This window comes from Peromyscus eremicus, chromosome 2 (genome assembly GCF_949786415.1).
Source record: "Peromyscus eremicus chromosome 2, PerEre_H2_v1, whole genome shotgun sequence".
Classification (NCBI taxonomy): Eukaryota; Metazoa; Chordata; class Mammalia; order Rodentia; family Cricetidae; genus Peromyscus; species Peromyscus eremicus.
In genome coordinates, this window is record NC_081417.1 from 163,882,340 (window position 1) to 163,907,572 (window position 25,233).

The 25,233-nt window shown below is 50.5% G+C and overlaps 1 protein-coding gene across 4 annotated transcripts in view; it reads left to right on the top strand.

Moving 5' to 3' along the window:
* The window catches only part of Morn1 (MORN repeat containing 1), a 60,064-nt gene that overhangs the window by 21,248 nt on the left and 13,583 nt on the right, over positions 1-25,233 (top strand). For 3 of the 4 annotated variants that reach the window (XM_059255503.1, XM_059255502.1, XM_059255504.1), the window contains exons 9-12: positions 849-972; positions 1,426-1,598; positions 20,751-20,887; positions 20,971-21,050. In XM_059255503.1, coding sequence (XP_059111486.1) covers positions 849-972; positions 1,426-1,598; positions 20,751-20,887; positions 20,971-21,050 — 514 coding nt within the window. The remainder of the gene's footprint in view (positions 1-848; positions 973-1,425; positions 1,599-20,750; positions 20,888-20,970; positions 21,051-25,233) is intronic. The other variant, XM_059255505.1, reaches the window with a different exon arrangement.

Here is a 25,233-nt window from a genome sequence, read left to right on the forward strand (position 1 = left end):
ACTCACCTCAGAGCTCTGTTTCAGGTCTGGGAGCTCAAGACTGTTACTCTATACTCCATCACACCCTTGCCCATCACTCACACAGCCATCTTGCCTTACCCACAACACTCAAGGTGTTCCTTGTATATTAGCCAACGCTTCTCTTCACTGGGTCCTCCAGATGTGGCCATGTGCCTAGCTTCATTACCTCTGCTTGCCCCAGAAGGGCCCAGTGGATCTGTGCTCTGTGGCTCAGAGAAGACTGTTGTCTACTCCTCAGGCCCTGTGCTCTAGAGCACCAGACCTGTCAGCATGTGCGTCCACTCAGAAAATGCTTCCTAAGCATCCATTGTGTACCTGGCCCTGTATCAGTGACTGGGGAGGCGGGTGACTGAGGCTGAGCCTATAACCCATGGTCAAGCTAGTAGATGAACAGAACGCAACTGGCCAGCCTAGGGCAAGTCGTAGCATGTTGACCCACAAGATGGTTAGGAGGAGGCCCTCCTAGAGTATGAAGTCCATTGGCCAGAACAAGATGGCCTTCAGGGAGATGAGGTCCAGAGCTGAAGGGTCAGTGTCCAGGATTCAAGGTGAGGGAACAGAGGTACAGAGTAAAAAAGGAAGCCCAGAAGTGTTAAGGCCAGCAGGAGACTTCTGCCAGGCATTCATCCAAGGAAGTCAAATCAGGGACCTTCCAAGTGACTGGCTAAAGGTGAATGTAGTCACAATCAGTTATAAATGGGGCAGCACAGATGCCCTTCACCTTAAGCCCACCTCTAGGGTGGGGCCAGATCCACCCACCCCTGGCCGGGATCTTTGATTCCTCACACGGTATAAAGGATATGTTTCTTGATTTCTTTCTTTGGAAGGTGAGAGTGGCCGGATCCTGAAGATCTCAGCTGGAGTCAGATATGTGCAACTCCCAGAGTACTCTGAGGTCAGCTTTTTCAAGATGGATGAAGATCACATGGAGACACCCATCCAGACACCATTGTAAGGATGGTACATCCTCCCTAGGAACACTCTGAGGAGATTAGAGAGATGTCCCCATGGTTCCCTTGCCCATCATTCCCCATGTGCTATAACTGGGGCAGGCCTGGATCCAGTGCCAACCATAGACTTTGACAGGTAGAAATAGAAGCAGGTGAGTCAACAGGGAGTGGAGGACTGGAGGGAGCCACAGGGAGCAGGAGGGGACCCACTGACTGGTTCTTCTTTGGCCTTAGTTGACCAAGCTCAGCAAGCAACCCTCCAAGTATGACTAAATAGTGCTTCTTGACTAGTCTAAGTCCCGGGGTCAGGGACTTGTATGTCCCAGGACATATACAGAGTGTGGGCTGCCTCAGTCCTACCCCCTACCTGCCCCAGCCCCTGATCCCTACCCTTTCTTTGTTCCCCACCCTGCTCTCTTGACCCACACTGTGATATTTGTTATCTCTTTCCTAGTGGGTTCCAGTGTATTTCCTATCCTTTGTCCATCCCCATGTCCTGGGGACTGGAGCCTGGGTCTAATGTGGAAAGTGCCAGAACTGACACACTGCTCTCTAAGAGAGACTCAGAGCCAGTGCTGGACTCAGGAGCCTTCCATGGCCAGGGAGACACCCCCAGCATCCTGCCAGGTGAGTGGGCCACATCAGCAGTCCAAGCGTATGCAAGGTAACAGTGCTTAGAACCTGAGTGGGAAGGTGACAAGGCACAGTGTACCTGGGAGAAATATGAAGCTCAGGAGACTGGGCCCAGGCCTGAGCTGGTGTCAGCAGAGAGCAAATATAACCTTCTTTACAGGGCCAACCAGGAGATGGGGCTTCCTACTCTAGGTGGTCATGTGGCCTACATCCTTACTACACAACCCCAGCAGCTATGTAAGACCAATGGTCCTAAGCTGAGCAGTGCAGATGGTTTGTGGGTCCGTGGCCCTGTTTGGTCACAAGCTGCCTGGCTTTCCAGGCCATTTCGATGCATATGTATGTTTCACATTTCACAAAGATGTGGTCCCTACTTCCAGGCCAGGCAGGTGGAACTGCATCCTGGAAGAATTCAAAGCCAGATTTACTTTGAGTCTTTTGAGAATTATTCATGCAACTGACGTTTAATCACTGCAGTTCGTTATGCCTGGTGATATTAAGTTCTCTTACACTTTGATAAATCATAAATACTGAGCTTGCGTCTTTTTTCCTTAGTTTTGGTTTTTTGTTTTTTGTTTTTTTGTTTTTTGTTTTGAGGCAGGGTCTCTCTACATAGCTCTGGCTGTCCTAGGACTCGCTCTGTAGACCAGACTGTGGCAACAGAGGCAACCTTGGTAGTGTGTGTGCACCAACACAGGCATCTGATTGGAGTGGGCCAAGTGCCACCAGGACCATATGTGTACCTTCTTGTGGCTTCCTTGCTGTGGGCCTGCATCTCGATTCTTCTGGACTTTTTTTTTTTTTCCCTGAGACAGGGTTTCTCTGTGTAGCCCTGGATGTCCTGGATCTCACTCTGTAGACCAAGCTGGCCTCGAACTCAAGAGATCTGCCAGCCTCTGCCTCCCAAGTGCTGGGATTAAAGGTGTGCGCCACCACAGCCTGGCTTTCTTCTAACTCTTAACAGGAGTGAGAAGGTTCAGTAAGAGGGTGTCTTCCAGGCAAAAATCATACACTTGATGTTTAGGACACTTTGTGGACTGACTTGGGATTGACAGTCAGGATCCCCAGCCCGCAGGACTGGGATTAGCTCTCTGGCTGCCAGGCACAGAGTATAGGCTCTAAGTCAGTGGTTCTCCACCTTCCTAATGCTACAACTCTTTAATAATACAGTTCCTCATGTTGTAGTGAACCCCAAGCAAAAGTTGTTTTTGTTACTTCTTCTTAACTGTGATTTTGCTACTGTTATGAATGGTAATATAAGTAGCTGATATGCAGTATATCTGATATGTGACTCCTGTGAAAAGGTTGTACTACCCCGGGGGTCACAACCCACAGGTTGAGAACCACTGTTCTAGGTGACAAGCAAGGCAAAACAGGGTATTAGAAAGCTGTAGCACATCCCAGACCTGAAACCAAGGGCAGATGTGGCATGGAGATGAGAGTCCCATAGCTCTCCACAACTTGTATATAAGCCTGGATTAGTTAGTGGTGGTTGGTTAGTTGGTTTGTTAGTTGATTTTTGAGACGGGGTCTTGCTATGTAGCTTACACAGCCATCTTCCTCCTGCCTCAGTGTTTCTAGTTCTGGGATTATGGATATATGCCACCATTCCTGGCAAAGGCCAGGGTTTGACAGAACATTTCTGGCCATCACAAGTATACCTCAGACATGTCTATCCCACCTGCCTGTTGCTTCCCTGTGGCTGCCAGTGGGAGCCAGAGTCCTACCTTGACTCACTTTGTCCTTGTAGACCACATAGCCTTAAGTGGAGTCCCTCTCTTTGTAGCTAGTACATAGATGAGATCACCAGGTGGCTGTCCAGTCAGGTGACATTTCCTGAAACAGGTAAGTTTCCATTTAGGCATACTCCCCACCCCTGACACAAGTCCCTCCACAGAGCCCTCCTACCCCTAATCTTTTCTTGCCTTTTGCCTGTCTCAGCCTTTCAGCCCAGAAACCTTCAAGCTGGCATTAGGAAGGGATGACACCTCCCTCCCTGGCTCCTCTTTTCTTCAGATGGTCCAGCTTCTCCATAGGCTGGAGCTCCCTATACCCTGATTCTGTCCCTCCTGCCCACCCTGGCTATACAGCCTTTGGCCTCCAACATGTTTCACTGATCCTCTTGCCAGGTCTCCCCTGACTCCAGCTCATGTTCTTCACAGGCTGCCCAACCTGATGGTGGTGCCTAAGCTCTCCTGAGCCTCCTAAGGTTCATCCTGAGCCTTCTGAAGCCCTGTGTGGCCCCATGACCTGCCAAGGCCCTCCTGGCAGTTATCCATGGCTTGTTCTTTCTGAGGTTGTGTTATTCACATGATAAAAGAGGGACAAAAAGGACTGTGGTTAGGTGGTAGTTCAAAGTCTCAGTCACACAGACCTTTGGGGTACTGGCCCCAACTCCCCAGAAATCCTTCCAGTAGGTGGCCAGAGGCTCCCAGAGTGTGATATGCCTGTCTTTGCCAGGGCAGTAACATTTCTGACAAGAAGATGACTGTCCAAACAGCCATCTTGAGACAAGTAACAAAGGCAGAAGGTTCTGCGATGTGAACACAGAGGCTGGGGTGGGGACTCATACTCTTCCCTTATGGGCAAGCTGTAGTCTCCAGAGGACAACCAGACCCTGTATACCCATGAACAGAAGCCATGCTGTTCTGGCCTGGGGGCCAGGACCCCAGGAGCCAGCCTAGTCCATCTCCTGCTTTGTCTGACTCCACCTCAGTTACAGGAGCAATTTCATGCTGCATCGGCAGAATAGTTCTCATATTTCTGCATAAAAATACTCACTGAGCGCCACGCCTTCCGCTTTGAGAGACTTTCAGAGCCAAGTACTGCGGTCTCAATGAAAACCAGGCCCCAGATTTCAGAGCTTGCTCTGTGCTGCTGGAAAGTGCCCGCCCTGTCTCCTACAGGCAGCTCCACAGTGTGGCTCAGAGTCTGGTCCTTGTGGTGATATTATCCCAGGACAGCCTGAGAAGAGATCACCAAGGGGGCACAGGGCCCCCAGAGGTCCCCAGTACACCCAGTAGTTAACACAGGAGCCAGGCCCAGATTCCTTCTGGGACCTGTGAGATCTGTGTCACTTTGGGGTCTCAGGCATGTAGGAAACCATAAGGAGCATGGCTCTTCTGAAAGAAGAGCCACAAGGCTTTGAATCTGACACTTGAAGTCTGATACTGACCTAGGCAAATATTCTGCCACTGAGCTACATCCCTGGTCATTGTTCCCTGTTGGGAGCTCCTCAAGGGCCAGCCAGCACCCTGGACCCATCTGTGAGAGCTGGACTGCCATTTCCGTTGTTTCTAACTGGACTGAGATTATTCTATAAAATGAGATCAGCAACCTCCACCTCCTAGAGCTGGCAAGCCACATGCATAACCAGCCCACCCCACCCCCTCCGTGTGCAGGAGGGCTAGGTGAGGGTGGACCCATTTAAATCCGGACGGAACCAAGGTGGCATACCAAGGGTCAGATAAATGGCTTTCTGCCTATTTCTTCCTTTCTTTTCTTTTCTTTTTTAAATTTTATGTGCACTGGTATGAAAGTGTCAGGTCCCCTGAAACTGGAGTCACAGACAGTTGTGAGCTGTCATGTGGGTGCTGGGAATTGAACTCAGATCCTCTGGAAGAACAGCCAGTGCTCTTACTGCTGAGCCATCTCTCCAGCTCTATTTCTACCTTTCTTAAAACTTGCTTGCCCAAGAGTCTCATGGAATGGATGAATCTTTGCTCTGTCTGCCTGTCTGTCTCAGCAGGTGGGCTGAAGGGCCCAGGAGTGGCCCCTGGGTAGGCAGTTTCAGGCCCTTGGACCCCACTGGGAACTGAACTGTTCACTGAGCAAGAGACACATGAATTCCCATCCTTCTCCGGGAGCCCTTCAGCCCCCAGGGCTCCAGGACCAAGCACTGGAACATGCTCCTTAGAACTGCTTCCAGCTGAAGTAACTCTTCTGCTGCCGTTCCATGCATGAGAAACCCAGATCCCTGGCAGGGAAAGGCAGAAGCCCAAGCCAAGAGGACTAGGAACCCAGGAGAGGTGATTCTTCTTTTTACCAGCCCATGGTGGACAAAGTAGAGCACACCCTTCTCTCTCATTTCTTCAGTCTTACCCTTGTTTTCTGTGATCCCGTTTAGGACAGATTTATTATACTACTAATTTTCAGACTATGGTCCAGTTAAACTAGTTTTCCTTCTATCAACGTAGCATCCAAAGCTGACTTTTCTTTCCAGTTACTCTCTCCTGTTAGTATGCCTTTGATACCCAGACAAAGACACCTGACTCCTCTGCCCCAGTGATCCCAGCATTACTTGCAGGGGCCCCACCCAGCACCTCCAGTTTCCTGTTCTGGCCTTTAGGCCTTTGCAGTATGGAAGGGCCCTTCACCATGCGCCTTTCCTCCCTAGGCATTCTGCAGAGCCCTTAAGTCACTACAGAAGTTTAACTCTGTCCTGGGCAAGAGCAAGGTCTGATAAAAAAGACCCTCAGCCAAAGAGTGATGAATCCCTTGTAGCTAGGAAGCCCGAATGTTACAGCTTAGGACAAAGCCTGTGTCAAGGACCTGGCTGGGGCTTCTCCCACATCTGGGGCTGCTCCTAGAGCCCCTCTCTGGGTGGGCAGGAAGGAGGAGGCATCTGGGGAGGAATGCCTCAACCTGTGACAAGGAACTAAAAGGCAAGTCCTACATAGAAGAAATGTCAAACTGTGCCCAGAGACTCCAGCCAGAGTGGGGCACTGGTTTCCTCAAAGAAAGCAGTAATAGGTAGAAATCCAGAACAGTCTCATTGTGTAAGGAGAAAGTAGACCAGGGACTATGTCCTTAGAGTGGACTTCAGACAGTCAGAAACCCTGGTCATCTTGCTCTTGTCCATGGCATGGTGCTCTGCTGTCTCACTGTGTGCCAACATCCATCCCTTGTTGGACGATCCTTGCCAAGGCTGTGAGGCTTTCTCAGGTCCTGTGGCTCTGAATGCTATGTGAAGGATTGAGGACCAGCTTAGAACTTCTGCCCATGCTGGTCTGGAAGGAGCCAGGCACCATGGGTCAAGGATGTCCTGATTATATATTTGGTCATCTCAGAAACTGTCCACTCATCTTACCATCTAAACAAGACACTAAAGAGCAAGGCAGAGACAAGAGCCCAAGAGCTCACATCAATAGCTATTAACTCAGAAGAAGGCCTGAGATGAAGGGGACCAAAAGCTGCATGGGTCTTGTTCCTGCTGAGGCTCCTTAGGATGGTGCTTCTGTATAGGGGCATGTAGGATACCACCAGAAGTCGTGTGCAGATGTCTCTTACATACTAGGCACCAAGCATAGCCAGAGCCAAGGATGATTCTCATCCCACTCCCCCAACCCACCCACCCCCGCCGCTTCAAGCTGGTCCAGATATATGGGACTGACCTGTGCTCCTGGAAAATGTGGCTTCATTGTGAGAAGGATGAGTGCTTAGGATGAGATATGGCTGCTTTTAGCAAATGGCACAATAATAACTTCAACTCCATTGATGTTTGCTTCTCCCTGTACAGTAGCCCAGGGACAGGGGCAGGTTCATCACCAGCCATGGGATCCCCATTTCTGTCTATTTTTATGCTTCTCTGTGATTTTCATTTACTGTCATGATCCTAGAAGGCTGCACAAGCTTCAGATATCATGCTAAATTTTATCATGCTAGGAAGGAAGAAAATATGAGGAGCAGAACTTGGTTACACAGCTATGTATCAGGTCACATGGAGATAAGTATAATGTGCCAACAAAGATTAGGCTCCATTATCAGAGAAGAAGGGGAAACCGGACAGTGGGCATCTTTGCCAAGTAGAAATTCCATCAAGGTATACCGTCAATGCTGCATACACAAATGGATATCAGAGAGGGTCCCCAGCACTGCTTTAGGTATAGACCGACCGTGCCTCCACTCAGTATCTGTGACAAAGACTGTTGCACCATGACCCCCAAAGCTCTTCAACCCAGCCTCTAGCACCCAGAACCATGGGGCTATGATGGTGGGCTTACCAGCTATAACAGCACTGGGAGTGAGCATGCTGCTGCTTCTGCCAGAGCAGGGAGTGTGCAAAGCGCCATGATGGTCTCAGCTGACTGCACGTTGCAGGAGTTTGTCAGGTTGACCAACAGCCTCTGCTCAGGGTCATTCATGTGAGAGCTAGGGGGACATGCTACCTAGGTGCACTCCTACTGTGTACCCACTAGAGGACAGCATGTTCACCCAACCTCCTGTTTCGCACCTTTGAGTCCTGAGGGGTTTCCATTTGGAGCAACCCAGCTCAGAGGTCAGGCTGCCCTGAGGAGGAGGTGGGAAGGATACTTGAGTGAAACAGAGAGAGCACATGAGTCAGCCTGAAGTTAAAGCAGCGCAGCGGGAGGCGGCACACACTTAGAGCAATCGTCAGGGTTCCAGTGTGATCCTGAAGCCTGAGGTCGACAGCCACAGTAGAGGAGCCCCATCCCTCCGCAGAGTCACAGCATCACCAGACTACCCTCAGTTTCTCTGGACTTGAGTGTGACACAGTGGCCTTGTGAGAAGAGCTCCACACTGCTGGCAGGAGAGGCTTCAGCAGGCATTGTTTGCTGGGTGGAGGCCACCGATGCCCCCGAGAGCCTGCTGCTGCCCACAGAGGAGACTAGTCAGTCCGCTCCCCTACCTCACCTGTAGGTAGACTTCTTGAGGTTTGCTAAACATGTACCAGCCACCAGGTCATTGAGACAACTCTGGAGACTGCCCCTCCTCCCAGGCATCTCTGGACCTGGCCCACCATGCCTCCAACTAGGACTTAGGGTCTCAGGCCTCCTTGGTCTGGGGTTCTAGACAATTAAAAAAACAAGCCCTCCAAAAACTTGTGTTTCCACTTACACAAATAAGTAAAATGAAAAGAGAAAATGTACTCTGCTTCTGGAGGCCTAATGTCAGTAATAGGTAATTGCAAAGTGTGGTATTTCATTATTCTGTTGATATGAAATATTTCAGTTGTTTTAATTGTTTTTAAGTTTCCAGTAGACTATTTGCATTTCGATGAGCAGAACCGACAATTCCTAGGCGTGGACTATTGCCAGATATTGCAAGTCCTATTTTGGATAAATTACAGCACCCAGATTTTAGCAACAAAGCACATTGATTTTATATTCAAAGGGCTTTTTATATTTAGTCTCTTAACCTTTTGTAATTCCCACCCACAGCTTGAAGCGCAGAGCCCTTTGTGTTCCTTGTTCTCGGTGGGGCGTCTGCCGCGCCCCGCAATTTGGGCCCATTGACTCATGCGGCAGGTGCGGATGATTGCGGGTGGACGCTGTGGGCGCCGGCTGGTGATTGCAGGAGGGACGAGGTGGGCTCTGGGCCCATGGTTCAGACAATCCCTTGCAAATTAGCTTTGGGAACCTAAAGGAGCCAGTGCCATGGGAGAAGGTTGGATTTCTTTTCTTTTCTTTTCTTTTGGTAATACACAAAACCCTCCTAGTGAATGTTTTCAATTGGTCTGAATGATTTCTCTTTTTCATGTGTTGGACAAATGGTTTTGAGCATTCATCACATTTGATCTATGAAGAATCAACCGTTATTGTATGACAGTTTTAAAAACCAAGGTGCCCTTTGCTGCTAATTCAATCTCGCCAATAAAGTGGCGGAATGTGTAGCAGAGAGTTTCTGGAAATTTCATTGCCTCACAGGGTGACACTGCATTTTAATATTAATTGTCTATGGTTAATTACTGCAGGATAGCCTGAGAGAGCTGTATTTCTAAAGTGAAGTTTATTCTATAAATTCCTCTTTAAGGAATTATTATATAGAGGGAATGTCCCAGAAAAATTTAGCATAAAAAGATGTATTGCTTCCCATGCCAAAACAGTAATGACAGTGGAAGTTTACTCAGATGTTAGGTATCTGTGCAAAGACACACAGAGAATTTGTGAGGAGGGTGGGGTCCCCACATTGACATGCAGGAGGGGTGGAGGAAGAGGAAGAGGACCCCCTCCCTTCCCCAGGGTTCAGTTGTGCCTTTAGCTCTTTTGTCTTCTGAGTAAAGTTGAATCTCTCACTGACTCCCTTCCTCTAGGGCTTCTTAATTTTCAAAGGTTCTCTCTTTTCATATATATATATAAAAAAAAGGTTTAATTCTATTTTTGTCTTTATTTATGGAAGGAGGATATATTTTTGCCATGACATATATGTGGAAGTCAGATGCCAACTCTCCTGAGTTCAGTTCTCCCCTTCCACTCTGTGGTTCCTGGGGATCAACTTGGGTCAGGCTTGGCAACAAGTATCTTTACCCACTGACCTATCCCACCAGCCCCTGAGGTTCTCTCTTGCTTTTCCCTCCCTTCCTGTTCTGAAAAAAAAAAAAAAAAAAAAAAATCAATCCTAAAGTTATTAAGTCCTAACAATGAGGACATATCTGGGGCCCATGAGGGATGCTAAGGGCATGAAAGAGGGGCCCTAAGTGGCATAAAGAAGGTTCGCTGCAAGGAGTGGTCTGGGCCTGAGAGATTGGGGGAGGCTCTTTGAGGACCACAGTGGTGACAGAGTCAAGATAGTAGGGTAGATCCAATGAGTCCCTGCCTTGAGAGCCCAGAGGAAGGAGGTCAGGTACAGAAAATGAGACCCTCAGAAGCCAAAGGGTGTTTGAGTGTGGTATTATAGGCAAATATAAAAGTAGACATAGATGTGTGCCTGTATACCTATGTACAAACAGCTGGGTGTGTGAGCAGGCCCCCCAGCAGCAGAGAGCAGGCGTAGCACCTGGTGCTGGATCTCCATACCCTGGCTTCTTGACAACCCGAGTGTGGAGATGGGGACCTGCAGGGCTGGTGGGGGGAGAACTGCTAAGAGTGTCTGCCAGAGGACAGTCACAGTGGAGCTCCAGTCACAGTGGTGAAGGGCACTGCAGGCCGACCTGAGACCATCTGGGGCATTTAAATAAAGAATAATGACCCTTAGCCAGGCAGTGGTGGTGCAACACTCAGGAGTCAGAGCCAGGCCGATCTCTGTGAGTTCGAGGCCAGCCTGGTCTACAGAGTGAGATCCAGGACAGGCACCAAAACTACACAGAGAAACCCTGTCTCAAAAAAAAAAAAAAAAAAGAATAACGACCCTGAACCAGAGCCCACTGAAGAGTGTGTGCCTGGAGAAGCAAGTCTGGGATGTCTTGTAAGTCTAATAGCATGTGACATTTTAGGTGGCCTTGAAGCCCCAAAAAATCCTGCCGGAGTTCAAGGGGAGGAGACAGTGCTCAGTTGGGACTGAGCTGCCACTGTAACCAAGCCCCAGAGCGGACCCTGTAGGTAACTTCACAGAATCCCCACTCCACCTAGGTTTGGGAGCAGACCTGAGGCCACTTTTGCCCAAAAACTTACAGCCTACTTGTAACTGTTGTAGGACCTGTGACAGACAAACACAAACAGACTTTCCCAGAAGGCCTGGTCTGGAACTTTCACTGGTCCCGGGGTGTGCCCTTGTGTGCCTGCCATGGTGTTCTGTGAATGTGGTGGAAAACTTTAGGGTCTGGGATAAATTGCAAGCCCTGAAGTCTGTGATGTCTGCAGTGTCTGTAGACCTGAGACATTTTCTTCTGATGGACTTTTGCAGTACTAGGGGTGGAAGCCAGGGCCTTGCAAATACCAGCACACAGATACCACTGAGCCACACCTCTGGCTCCCCAATAGCTTTTATGAGTAAAGAAAGAAAAGACCTTCCTGCCTTCCTACCTGCCACTTCCTAAGAGAGTATGTGGTTGCTGGACAGGTTTGAGCAGCACCCTGCTGTCAGGATGGAGCCTGCAGCCCTTGCAGCCCTTTGTGCCCATCCTCCCAAGTACCAGGAACCCTGCTGGCCTCCACAGCTAGAGTCCACAATGGGACATAGATAGGTTGCCCTAGGAGCCTTAAAGGAGCCTAGTACTCCCCACAGCTCTGAGAACCAGGAGGCCTCTCTACTCTGCTGGGAAGGAGGTGGCAACAAGCTCTACAGCCGTGCAGGACTCCTGGAACAGCAAGTCAAGGTACACTGTATGGGACAGTGGCCCTTTTAGGTCACAGCTGCATTGGATGCACTGCGTCTTAAATGGTAGATGGTCACATGCACTACCACTGCTTGGGTGGCTCTGCCTACTCCGCTGCCATTCTCTGCTGACAGTGCCGATGCTGAAACCATTCAGAGGCAGGGAGAGAGGAAGCATGGCCCACTCCACGGAGGACCGTGGTAGAGGCAGCAGGGACAGGCAGTTCTCCAGACCAGGGTCTGCCAGTGTGTCATCCCTTCTTTCAGGGGTGACTCTTAGTGCTGAGATCACCCTCTCCTGTGTCTTTGGGCCATTCTAAAGACCTTCCACCAGACAAGCAGCAAGGTTGCCTGCATCCCGGCCAGCTTGCAGGGCAGCTTTGTTATTGTTGTTTGTTTTGTTTTGTGGCAGCGGCGCACATATTTAATCCCAGCACTCAGGGGGCAGAGGCAGGTGGATCTTTGTGAGTTCAAGGCCAGCCTGGTCTACAGAGTGAATTCCAAGACAGCCAGGGCTACACAGAGAAACCCTGTCTCAAAAACCAAATAAATAAAAACAGAGTCTATGAAATCCTGGCTGTCCTAGAACTCACTTATGTAGATCAGGCTGGTCTTGAACTCACAGAGATCCTCCTGTCCCTGTCTCCCAAGTACTGAGATCAAAGGTGTGCTCCACCATACCCAGCTTCAGGGACAGTGATGATGGAAGTGAGAAAGAGAAGCCAAATCAACAAGAATTATCTCTGGCGGCTCCCACCTCACCTGCTATACCTCACCCCAGGACTCCTGCTGTCCCCACCCAGGACCCCTGCTATCCCCACCCAGGACCCCTGCTGTCCCCTACCCAGGACCCCTGCTATCCCCTACCCAGGGCCCTGCTATCCCCACCCAGGACCCCTGTCAGCCAACCTTTCTACTTACTCTGTGACTGCTGGCATGAGCTTAGCCAGAGTGGGAACCCCAACCATTCATGATCATCTGTGATCAGCTCTGTTCACCTGTGGCCTTGACCCAGGGCCCTCTAGTTGGTTTCTGCTCACTTGAGGTGCCCTGATCTTGAGGACTATGTGTATCCATCCTGCCCAGGGACGTAAGGGTCTCATATTCCAGGCTACAACCATTTAGAGTCAGGCAGGGTTTCAGAAGGGCTACAGGCTTGGTGGACACCCAGACTTGTCTCTGGGATGGCTTTGCTTCTTGCTTTTCAGCTCTTAACTGTACCCGGCTTGCCCTGGACAGCTGCTGCTTCTGAGCAGAGGTGCCTGCAGAGGATGAAAAGCCATCAGGAACCCCACATAAACAGGCACCTGGGGACCTCAAATTAGCTTCGCCTGGCCTGGGTCCTTCCAGCATCCCTACAGGGCCTGGGGCTGTCCCAGTGGCCCAGCCTTGCTGTTTCACTGTATACAAACAGCTTGGCTGGGGAGAGCCTCCTGAAGGCGAGGAGTGGGCGGGGGTGTCAGAAACAGACTCAGAAAGAACCTCGAATTAGCCCAGTCTTGGAAGCTTGCCAGCAGCAGCACGCTGGCTTCCCTGTTGCAAAGCAGTTCTGACACAGAGCTCCAGAAGGCAGGCATGGAGCAGCCGCGTGCCTGAGGCTGCAGAGTTTCACAAAGGAGTTTCCAACCAGCTTAGGTGTGGCACAAAGCGTGGGCTCTTCAGAAAAGAAATCACGTGGGGCAGGCCGCGGCTCATGCCTATTACCTCAGCACTTGGAAGGCTGAAATAGGAGGATTATCATGAGTTCAAGGCTGGCTGGGGTTGCATAGTTCTAAACCAGCCTGGACTATATATAATGAGACCCTGCCTTAAGTGTTTTTTAAAAAGCCACCAAGTAGAACCTAAACAGAAATGGCACTCTGGTGTTCACTCTGGATCCCAAGGCAAGCTCTCATAAAACGCTCAAGAGTGTTTGGATGAGATCCATTCTCCATGCTACAGGAAAGCAGGGTAGACAACACTGGCAATGAGTGTGGGGCCGGGTGAGGGCGGGCTTTGCACTGTCACGGGACCTTGTAGCTCTCGTGGCTCTACTCAGCAGCCATGTTGTTGCATCTTCCTGGGGTCCCAGAGCCACCACTGCCCATCACGGAGCCTGGCTCAGAACACAGAACCCACAGTCACCGTTTTCATCAGGCTCTACACCCCATCCAGGGTTCTAGAGGTCAACATTTGGAATTAGATTTTTTTTTTTTTTTTTTTTTTTTTTTTTTTTTTTTTTTTTTTTTTGATCAGGGCCTTGTGTAACCTGGGCTGGCTTCATATATTATGTAGTCAGGGATGACCTTGAACTTCTGATCCTCCTACCTGCACCTCCTGAGTTCTGGGGTTACAGGCATGGACCACCATGCCCAGTCTTAATTTTTTTTTTTTTTTCTTTTTGGTTTTTCAAGACAGGGTTTCTCTGTGTAGCTCTGGCTGTCCTGGAACTTCTGTAGACCAGGCTGGCCTCGAACTCACAAAGGCCAGCCTCTGCCTCCTGGGTACTGGGATTAAAGGTGTACACCACCACTGCCCTGCTCCGGACAGTTTTGATTTATTCTTTATCAAAAGTTTAGGGTGATGGCAGCTCACAGCTTTACTCAGGAGGCAGAGTCAGGCGGATCTCTAAGTTCGGGACCAGCCTGGTCTAAGAGAGAGTTCCATCAGGCGAGGCAGAGTGTCTGGAGAGATCGCTCAATAGTTTGAGCTCTGTCTGCTTTTTCAGAGGTCTCAGGTTCAATACCTAACACCCACAGGGCAGCTCACAACTGTCTATACCTCTAGCTCCAGGGAATCAAATGTCCTCTCCTGCCTGCCTCTAGCACCAGTCATGCATGTGGTACATAGACATACACGCAGGCAAAACACCATAACACATAAAATAAAAATAAATAAAATCTCAAAACAAACAAACAAAAAAAGAAACACCAAAAGCTGGCCTGCAGGGGAGGGAATTAGGGCAAAGCTGAAGCTAGAAACCCTGTATACTTTTCCTACCCAATAAATAGCCATTTACACAGCTGATTCTGGGGCCAGGCCCCTGGCCCAGGTCAAATAGTATATAGCCCCAGGAGGGGTCATCTGGCATGCAGGCACAGCCCATTGGTTCTCAGACCATACCTTTCCACCCTCATGATAAGGCAGATGGTCTGTATTAGTTACTTATGGGGCATTATGACAGAATACCCAACATAAGCAACTCAGAGGAGCAAGGGTTTTTGTTTTGTTTTGTTTTTAATTTATTTAACTTTATTTTATGTGCATTGGTGTAAAGGTATCAGATCCCCTGGAACTGGAGTTACAGACAGTTGTAAGCTACCATGTAGATGCTGGGAATTGAACCCAGGTCCTCTGGAATAACAGCCAATGCTCTTAACTGCTGAGCCATCTCTCCAAACCCAGAGCAAAGGTTAATTTTGGCTCATGGTTTTCAGGGTTTCCATCTGTGGCCACTTGACCCCATATACTCAAGCAAGATGTCATAGCAACAAGAACATATAATGGAGGAGAGTTATATATATATATTGATGTGGGCTCGAGAGATGGCTCAACCATTAAAGGCTAGGCTCACAACCAGTGTGTGTGTGTGTGTGTGGTGGCAGGTGGAGCTAGAGGCTTTTGTACATGTACTGGGGACCCAAACTTAGGGTCAAGCTTGTTCAGCAAGTACTTTACCCACTGAACATCTCACTAGCTCCCTCCACACTTCTTGTGGACAGAAAGCACTGGGCGTAGAAGATTGGAGACCTGGTGTAACCTTCAGATCTGAGCCCAGTGACCTGATTCCTTTCAAAGTTTCTTCAACCTCCCAAAATAGTGTCACCAGCTGGAGGCCAAGAATTCAGCACATGAGACTATGGGAGACATTTCAAACCATTCCTCAGCCAAACTGGAAGCAAGAACAGCCCCTCGGCCAAGGCACCTGCAGAGCCGTGGGGCACTTAGCCCTGCATGGTTGTGCCTACTCTCCTGCTTGTCTAAAGGGGGCAGTGGGTGGTCGCTGGGTGTGTACACACTGTGAGAAGTGCTTGGCAAGGCCTGGGAGCCTCAGAGCTGCACATGATTGGCTCACTTCTGCTGGCCTGTGGAAGGCTAACAGAGGATCTGAGAGCTGGAGGGCTGCATGCTGGGGAGACCTATGCAGACTGCTGCCCCTTAGCTGTAGGGTGGAACCTCTGTCAGCTTAGTCCTAGCCACAGCAAGGCCAAAAGAACAAGAGCATCCCTAGATGAACAGGGCAGACATATGGACAGCGGTGCAGAAACCTTCACCTGGACACCTGGGCAGTTTTCAAAGCCCGGGCTGCCTGCCTGGCCCTTGGCAGCATGGAGACCTACCTTGGGCGTCCTTTGATGGGAACTCTACCGCTGACTTACCCAGGCACTGTGCTGCTCCTTGGCTAATGGAGTGCATACTGGAGACAAATGCACTGTATCTGGTCACCTCCAGGCTAGTCCATTCTGTCCCCTCAGGGCTAGTAACATTTGATTTTTTGAATTCACTTAAACAAAGAAAATATTTTAGCCTACAGCTTGTGCTCTTCCTGGCGAGTCCTGGGCCCAGGGCGGCTGTTTCACGGCGAGGCAAGTCCTCTCAGTTTGTTTATTCCTGCAGTTTCTCTGCCTTCTGCCTCGGTGTCCTACACAGGTGATTAGGGAGTCTAATTGGTTTGCCTGTAAAAAGATAATTAATTGATATTTCCTTCACAAAGAGGTCAGGCTGTCCGTTCTGATCCCTAGCAGAGCCTCCCATCTCCAGAGCTTCCTTCCCTGAGGTGGCCCAGCAACCTTTATCTTGCTGATAAAGCCATAATTGCCATCAGCACTGACATAGGCTTTAGGGTTGGTTCCCAGAGATTAAGAGTCCTGTTCCTGGGCCTCTTGGTTGGGGGAGGTAGCAAATGTAGCTACTAGGGCAGGAGAGCCTCCAAAAAAAATGCACCAAGAATAACCACAGAGCACTTGGTAGCTACCGTGGACACTACCTGCTGCAAAGTCCCTGCCCTAGAACTGGTGAAGGTGGGAACACCCCCCCACCCCCCCCACCACCACTGTCACCACCACCACCACCATCAGGGGTGGTTCCCTCCTGCAGAGATGGTGTGGGGTAATGTGTAGTGTTAGAATGCCTCTCCCCTTCAAGCATTGGAAGTGACCCCAGGCTGGCAGTGGCTGGAAGACACACTTCTGTTGACAGCACTGCATCCTATCTGATAGTAGCTCTGTGGCTTATCTCTCCCAGGCAGTAAGATCTTAAGCCTTTAGGAGGCTCTTGCAGTCTTTAGCCTTATCTCTCTTATGGTTTGGCCTAATAGGACCCAGTTTGCAGACAGGGTGGGCACAGTGAGAAGAGTGCCCCAGGGTGAACCGAGCAGGAGGTCAGATGCACCACAGCCATTGGGATTCATGGCAGCAGGGGCAACACTGGTCACGACCTCTCCAGGTGCCATCCATAGCAGTAGGCGGAGGACGACAGGGTGACAAGGAAAGGGAACAAATAGCTCTTGGGGCATAAAAGGCAGCTGGTGAGAGAGATTCTAGGGTTGTCTGAAGAATGAATAGCAGCAGGGTGCAGGGGAGAAGGGCTCAGAGTGCTGAGAGTGTAGAGCAGGGGAGGGGCTTGCCCTCTGTCACCTTGGCAGAGCTGAGAATATGAGACAGAGAATGTAATCCATTCTATGGCCTCTGCCTAGAGGTTTCACTTGTGCCCCACTAGCCAGACAAAACCCTTGGAAGTTCAGGGCAACCGTCACAGGGTCTCACCAATGCACTGAACCAGTTTTATGCTCGGGTGAGGGCAGATTGGTGACATTTGGGACCATCATAGACATCCCACTGCAGACGGTAGTGGGCTGGACTCAAGGACGGAGCTACAGACCTGCCCCGGGAGTAGAATAATGACAGGAGTAGGAATAACTTGTTGGAGAAAGGATATCTGTCTGTAAGGGGAGGAGGAGGATTGTATTGGGGGCCCACGTGCCTGGGGCTGTAGTATGTGGATATCCCGGGCACATGTGGGTATAGCAGGAAGCTGTGCATCCGTGCTTGAGTCAGGAGTTGGGGCTCCTCTGGATGAACGTGACACTTAGCTACCTCTGTGAGAAGTGAGAGGGGTTATGAGCAGAAAAACAGAGGCCAGCTTATACCAGAGGTGCCAGCAGTGGGACCTGGCATGGTGTGGGCATGAGCACTAGCCAGTGATAATGGGGTAAAAGAGCTCACAGTTACCCTGAAGCCGGGTTATAGAGGGTACTAACTGTTTACTCATGAAACCCAGATCTTCATCTGCTGTGGAGAAGCCATGGACAGAAGTATATCTGTTCCTGGATGGTAGTACTGTGAGTCAACTTCACCTCATGATTCTAGTAAGAGCAGCCAGCAGGGCCTCCTCCAGCTGGCGAGCCTTCCGAGTGACCCTTTTCCTCTAGGGAAGCCACATGCTTGTGGGTGCCTCTAGCCCATTCCCTGGCCATGAGTCTCCCTTCCCTAAGAGCTCTGACCAGATACACACAGGGTTAGTATAGGAGAGGCAGCTGATGACCTTGTGTGGCCTGTCTGGACACCATCCCTGCAGAGCACAGTCCTGCTGAATGGAGCAGTCTGTTAGGCCATGGGGAGCAAGAGGCAAAGGTGAGAAGTGAAGATTTCTCTTACTTGAAATAACAAGGGTTGTGGTCAGCCAGACAGCCTCATTCTTGGGATGGGGGAAGGTCTGCCACATACACAAATGGCCTCAAGTGTCAGTCCTGTGTGGACGGAGGAACCAGGCTTCTAGGTTCCCAGTATTCCATGCCATTTTTCCCGTGAAGCAGCATGGTTAGCATCAGCAATGTGAATGTCATATGTTGTCATTGTGGCTCCCATTTACCTTGTGTGGATGTCCATTTTTCAGCAACCACATGGTAGCAGTGACAGCCTTTATTACATGAGGTCACCAGATATGACCACAGATGAATGGCACCAAGCAGATGCTCCATAGATGCCAGCTGTGGTGATTTCTGGAGAAGTCCTTTACAGTGTGGCCAGAACCTCCCAGCCTGAGGGAGGCAGACACTCATAGCCTTGGTCTAGATAGATTTATTTGCTCATCAGAAATTCTTGCTGGGTCTTCTACCTACTTCACTTCCTGGAGTTGGTACGGGGCAAGTCGTGGCCTAAAGTAATGTTATGGTGTGGGCCTAGAGTTGTCAGTATTCCCAGTTAGGGGCATCCAGCAGTCACCCTGCCTGGGCACAAGCCTCTGAGATACGAAGACAGAGCTGGCATCTTAATGCAAAAGTTGTTCTTAAAGGAGGTGGCAGAGCTGATGCCCATGGTCCACACGGCGCATCAGTGTGCAGAGAGCTGAAAACCATGTTGTCAGCATTGCTGTTCCCAGTCATTGCCCAGGACATCAGCGGTGTGCAGGGCACAGAGCTGCGGGGAAGGACATTGGCTAAGGAATGTCCTTGCATAAGAAAAAGGTTTTTATTAATGCACCATAAGACAAAATTAATACACCTCTGAGAGAAATAATTCTCCCACCTGTAATTTGGAGATATTTCAGAGGCCCAGCTGCTGCAAACTTGGACTCTGGGGAAGGGACATTAATGCCTCTGGCCCCAGGACCCTGTCTAGCACACAGATGAAAGACACTACTCCACTCACCCCAGTCCCATCAAGGGAGCCAACCCCAAGAGCTGAGCATGGGGCGGGGGTCCCACCTGAAGGTCCCTTTTCCCTGAAGAGACATTGTCCTGGGACATCTCACCACCCCTAAAGATGCTGATCCAGACTGTACTCCCTCTTTCAGGACCCCACCCAAATATTGCCCTCTGTTCTACCCAGCCTTTGTCTTCCAGCCTTTGCTGTTACTCTTTTGTGAAACGCCCAACCACCTCTTCAGCTCATAATCTGAGGCTGCTGCTCTAGTCAGAGCCTCCCCCTTTAGAACTCCCTAGTCCTCTGGCTCTCAAGGGGCTTATGTCTCTTTCCCAATAAGGGACCCTCAGGTCAAGGGCCATTGGGAGGACCCTAGAGCTTGGTCCTACAGGAAAGTGGGCTGTGGTGTGCACATGTATTTGGGAAGGACCAGGAGCCCTGAACCAACCTAGTGCTAGAACTCACCATTTGGGCTAAGCCGCTAACTGTAAGAGAGACAGAAGGTTCCAGGATTGCATCTCCACCTGTGAGTGGAGTAGAGGCAGAGGAAGATGCCCCCCACACACACACACCTTGTGATCCTGAAAGAGGAAGAAGGAGCCAGTATGGGCAAGGGTCTATGGGGGCTCATCCTCTGAGCCTCTTGGGGCTGTTGCCCAGGCAGGAACTAATGGTTACAAGAAGTTCCTGTACCCCAACCTGCTGTGGTTGGGGCCTGATGGGTAAAGTGTCCCATCTTGCACTGTGCTGAAAAGAGGCCAAAGTGTGGTCTGTGTGGCTTGGGTCCGGAGAGCCAAGTGCCTCTGCTGGTCTGGCTGAAGAACTAGCCCTCCTGGTCGTCAGCAGGGCCTGCTGATTCTGTGTAAACCCCAGACAAGCCCAAGTCCGTGTTACACACTGCCTATACTGGACACACAACCCTGCCCACAGTGCTGTGTCCACACTGCCTACTCTACACTCCTCTCTGTCCATACTGCCCGTTCCACACTTGTCCCATCCATGCCACTTGGTCTACTTGGTTGCCTTGTCTACACTGCTATGTCCAGGTTGTTCTGTGCACATTGCTTGGCCCGTACTCCTCCATCCACACTCCCTAGTGGACAATATCCTGTCCATATTGTCCTGTCTACACTGTCCATATCACATCCTATCACAGTGCTCTGCCCATACTATCCTATCCATACTAACGTGTCTACTCTGTCCTGTCCACTCTGACCTGCCCATAGCTGTCCACTCTGACCTGCTCACACTGGCTGCTCACACTGCCTGGTCTGTACTCCTCTGTTTGAAGTGTTGTGCCCATGCTGCCCCACCAGCATATCCACTGCTATATCCACACTCTCTCGATCCTTCCCTGTCTGTACTCCTCTCTCTCGGACTGGCTCAGAAGAATACCCAGGACACAGGTTCATTCCCAGCCAGGCTCCACCTCTTGCCTCTTGCCCACTCACCTGGTGACAGGAAAACGCTCCCTTTGCTCAGAGTTCACAGGGCCTTTCTTTGCTTTATTTTTCTGGGCAAACCCGCCCAGCAAGGAGATATGAATCCTGCTGTCCTGCAGTCTGTCAGCAGCGAGTGGAACAAGGCTGTGCCGAGTTTGTGGACATCTTCCTCGGACCTCCTCCACCTGGGATGCAGCCCTTCCTGTTCCTACCCAGCATGCTTGAGGTAAGCCCTGAGGCCATCGGGGACTTTTCCTTACCACCACCATGCCCCTCTGAACCTCTTCTCTCCTTCTGTCTGACCCCTAGAAGAGCGGCAATAGACCCAAAGGTGTCCAGAATCCCCCAGAGGTGGTACCCACTGTACAGGAGCCTCCAAAAGGCACCAGGTAAAAAGTGCGCTCAATGGGGTCTGCTGCAGCAAAGCCCTGGCCTTTGTCACACACATGCCTTAACCGCCCGCCTCTAGGCCCTCATGAGGCGCACTCAGAGGGCACCATGGTGAGGGGGTCTGTGAAGTGATGGCCAGAAAGAGTTGTAGGGCATCTAGGGAGGCAACGCACTTGCTCAGAGCCTGTCTTGCTAGAGACTGAACCACTGAGCACAGCATCTATGTCTCTGTGGCTGATGACCACTGCTTACCCAGTAAGGCCCAAGGTGAGCAGTCTGCCTGATTCTGCTCTCTTACTGTAAACCCTGCACCCCAACACCAGCTGGAGCCCCAGGAGGCCTGGTAGCAGTGGTAGCCCAACACTATGGGCCCCTCAGAGGTAGATAGCAATCAAAAATGGATACACCTGAGAAGTTCCACGTTGGGTAGGGATACCTGGTGAGAGTGGGGCACTCAGAATGGACATGTTTTCTCAACATTCGGTGCCAGGTTGTGCCATGGGCACACTCAGTCAAGTGCTGTAACTAGCCCCATTTCACAGGAGAGGAAACTGAGGCATGGGGATTTACCATTCAGCAATGGCTCTCCTAAATCAAGTCTGGATTTCTGTCTTACAAATCAGAAGGCTGCTTGTCACAGTGGGAGGTGATGAGACAGCATGTCTGCTGACTCAGGAGGATGTGGCAGCCAGTTCTGTCACCACCCTTTAGCAGCTATGAGACAAGGAGACGTGGTAGGTACCTTGCAGAGCAGCCAGCACCCACATGCCAGGTGCTCAGCTAGTGGAACATGTCGGGTGTGGGCCTTCACTGGACCTAATCGGATCAGGAAGTCCTGGCAATTCTTGAGAGACTGGCAAGTAGGGCAGGCAGAGGACAGGGAAGCATGTGGACAGGAGAGCATTACCCCTGAGATAGCCAGGAGAGAGCGTAAGGGACAGGTGAAGTGTGCCTACACATGACCAGTCAGATCTCTCCGCATTTGTAGCCTTGGCAGTCTTCTGCCCCATGCAGAAGGCAGGAGCTCAGGAGTGTTCTGAGGGCACTGCTTCAGTGTAAGGCTCACATGAAATGCCCAGAGCAGACTGACCCAACAGTGAGGCTACCAGAGAAGAGATGTGGTAGAAATGGAAGGAGAGCCTGTGGCCTACAGAGCTGAGGCTGCCTGCTGGCACTCCTGCAGTGGGGTTGCTCACGGTGACACGGTGGGTACAGGATGAGCCAGGAACGCTGGGGGCTGGTGAAGTGTTGGCGAACTGACAAGTCACTGATGCCCTCAAAGGCGGCACTAGGACAGAGCCTCTTACAGCAGGAGATGTGTCCCAGGCCGCTCTGAGTCAGGGCCTGTGAATCGACGAGGAAGCATGTTTGCACAAGAGCCAAAGCTGACTTAAAAATATAACCAAGATCTGGCTGGTGTGGAGCACCCATCCGCCCAGTGTTTCCTCCTAGAGAGGATATGAGAGCCGACAGTTGAACACCAGGGCCACTCATGCTGATTACCTCAAGGCCCAGGATGCTCTGTCTGGCCTCATGGAGAACCTCTGCCAAGGGTGTCACGGACACCTTTCTCCCTTCAACCAAAGGCTTTTGCTGCCTCCTCCAGAAAAGAAGGAAGGTCCATTCTCTCACCCACTGCCCACTAAGAAACTCCAAGGTTGTCTGCAATTAAGTGACCACAGAATAGGATTCCCGGACCCCGACAGACAGCTGAGTCAGTGTGCAAACTCAAAGTGACCCACACCTCCAGTGTCTGCTTGTACCCTGCTTTGCCTACTTTCTGTATTTCTTCCAGCATCACAGTTCTGGGCTACAGGTAGTCATCAGACTCCACACTTACTACTGAGATTAAGGTCATTCTCCTGGGAACTTTGCCTCTGAGCAGCTGCTCTCCTGTTTCCAGAATATGGAAACACCAGAGAGAGCTTTAAATTTTTTTGTTTATTTTTAAAATAGGATCTAATGTAGCCCAGGCTGGCCTTGAACCTGTTATGTTGCTGAGAGTGCCCTTGAACTTCTGATCCTCCTGCTTCCCATTGCTGAGTGCTGGATTGCAGGCCTATGCTGCCACACCTGGTTTATGTAGGGCTGCGAATGGAACCCAGTGTTTTTTGCATAATAGGCAAGCATTCTACCAACTGAGCTACATCCTGGAGAGGCATTGTGGTTAGGACAGCTGTCACAGGCAGAGAAGCTCCCCATCCCCCTCAGCACCATGTTCTCGGGGCCATGAGGTGTTGTCTTTTCTGGCCTGGCTATCCTCACCATGCAAATGCTGTATTGGAAGCTTACCTCAAGACATTGTCTAGGGCTTCTCAGTTCTGTCCCATGAAGACTCCTAATCTCTCTAAGAGTTTTAACTACTTCTCTAGAAAGAATGTGGGAGCCATGGCAGGGTCTATCCCCACTGTGTCTTCAGCATCTCTGGCAATCAAAGCGTTCTGCCATCCTTCTGCAGTTTAGATACCAGATCCTTAAGTCCCTTGACCAAAAGAGCCTACCTTCCAGGATTCTAGGACAGTGTCCTTTCCAGCAGCCTTGCCTGGCTCTGTAAACCAGGAGTGTAAGAGCCCAGTAGCATCATGGGGGTGTACTTCTGTCCTGGGCCCCTCACCTGGGCAGAGCTCGAATATGAGAGGCTCATGCCCACAAACCCTGATAAGTAGGAGGGGAAGAATGAGGGGCCACTCTGGATTAGGAACCTGGTTATGGAACCTTTGTTGAGGCGTAGGAGGTGGAACTCTTGTGATCTGAGCTTGGAGTTATCAAGACTCAAACCTTGCCAATAAAGACCAGATCTGGAGTGCTTCCCTCCCTTGCGCCCAGCACTCAGAGACCTCCATTTCAGGTGCTCTTCAGGCCTCTGTCGCTTTGGCACCGTATCACCTCACGGAATGTGGATCATACAATAGACAACTCAGACCTTTCATGGAGCCGCAACCCCACCTGGTTCTGCCTGTTGGCCTACTACTGCCCAATTATCAGGAAACCTTGAGGATCTATGACCCAACATTTCTGCCAGGATGTTCTTACCACTCCTAACCTAACACAGCCACTGAGTCACAACTGTCCTGAGCAAACCTCTGGTCTGGCTTTCCTATGGGGGGCCCAAAAGGATCTAGTTATGATCATTTGGGTTCCCTACTTTCACATTTTTTTTCTGTTTAATGTGCATTGGTGTTTTGCCTGCATATATGTCTGTGTGAGGGTGTCAGATTCCCTGGAGGTGGGTACTGGGAATTGAAGCCAGGTCCTCTGGAAGACCAGCCAGTTCTCTTAACCACTGAGTCATCTCTCCAGCCCCTAAGGGTCCCCCTACTTTCTATAGTTAGTCTATAGAGAAGTAGGCCTGCAGGCCACATCCCCTGCCCCTGCCTAACCCAGCTAGGCTGGCTGCCACACCTGGGTCATAGTTCTTAATCTTCCTTCTTTCCTGGCAAAGACTGGGCTCTGCAGCCAAGATGTCAAGGGAATAATTTCAGTCAGCCAAGGTAAGCACATAAGATGACGACAACTTTTGGACCTTGCCACCACTGCATGGCACCTCAACCTGCCAGGCATGAAGGGAGAGAAGCCACTTCACACTTGCTGGAAAACGCTGGCTAAACTGGAAACCACTTTCAGCCCTCTGGGAACCCTCCTACCCCTCAGCGTAGAAACCTGGATCTCATTTAATTAGGTTCAAGTGAGGCTACTCAACCTTCTTGACCTCTGTGGCCAAGGCCTACCCTGTAGCCAAGCCAGCTTAGGTAAGGGCCAGCGGTGGCTTGTGCATTGGTCAATGCTAGGTAGAAGTTACAGTGGGATGGTGGACCGTAGCCTCTGTGTGTTTAGACATAGGTAGCTCAAGATCAAGGGTTGTGGGAGGAGAAACTGAGAAGTTCAGGTAGTTGCCATCTCACCAAGAGTGACCAAATGTGAGACAAGAGCTTCCTGCCAATGGTATCTAGGAGTTAACAGTCAAGGGTGAGCCCAGCACATGCTGCAATATATCCTTGAGGACACCTCTGTCCTCAAACTACAGTGTCTTAGTCAGGGTTACTATTACTCTGATGAAACACCGTGACCAAAAAGCAAGTTGGGGAGGGAAGGGTTTATTTGGCTTACACTTCCATATCACTGTTCATCGTCAAAGGAAGTCAGGACAGGAACGTCGAGGCAGGAGCTGATGCAGAGGTCATA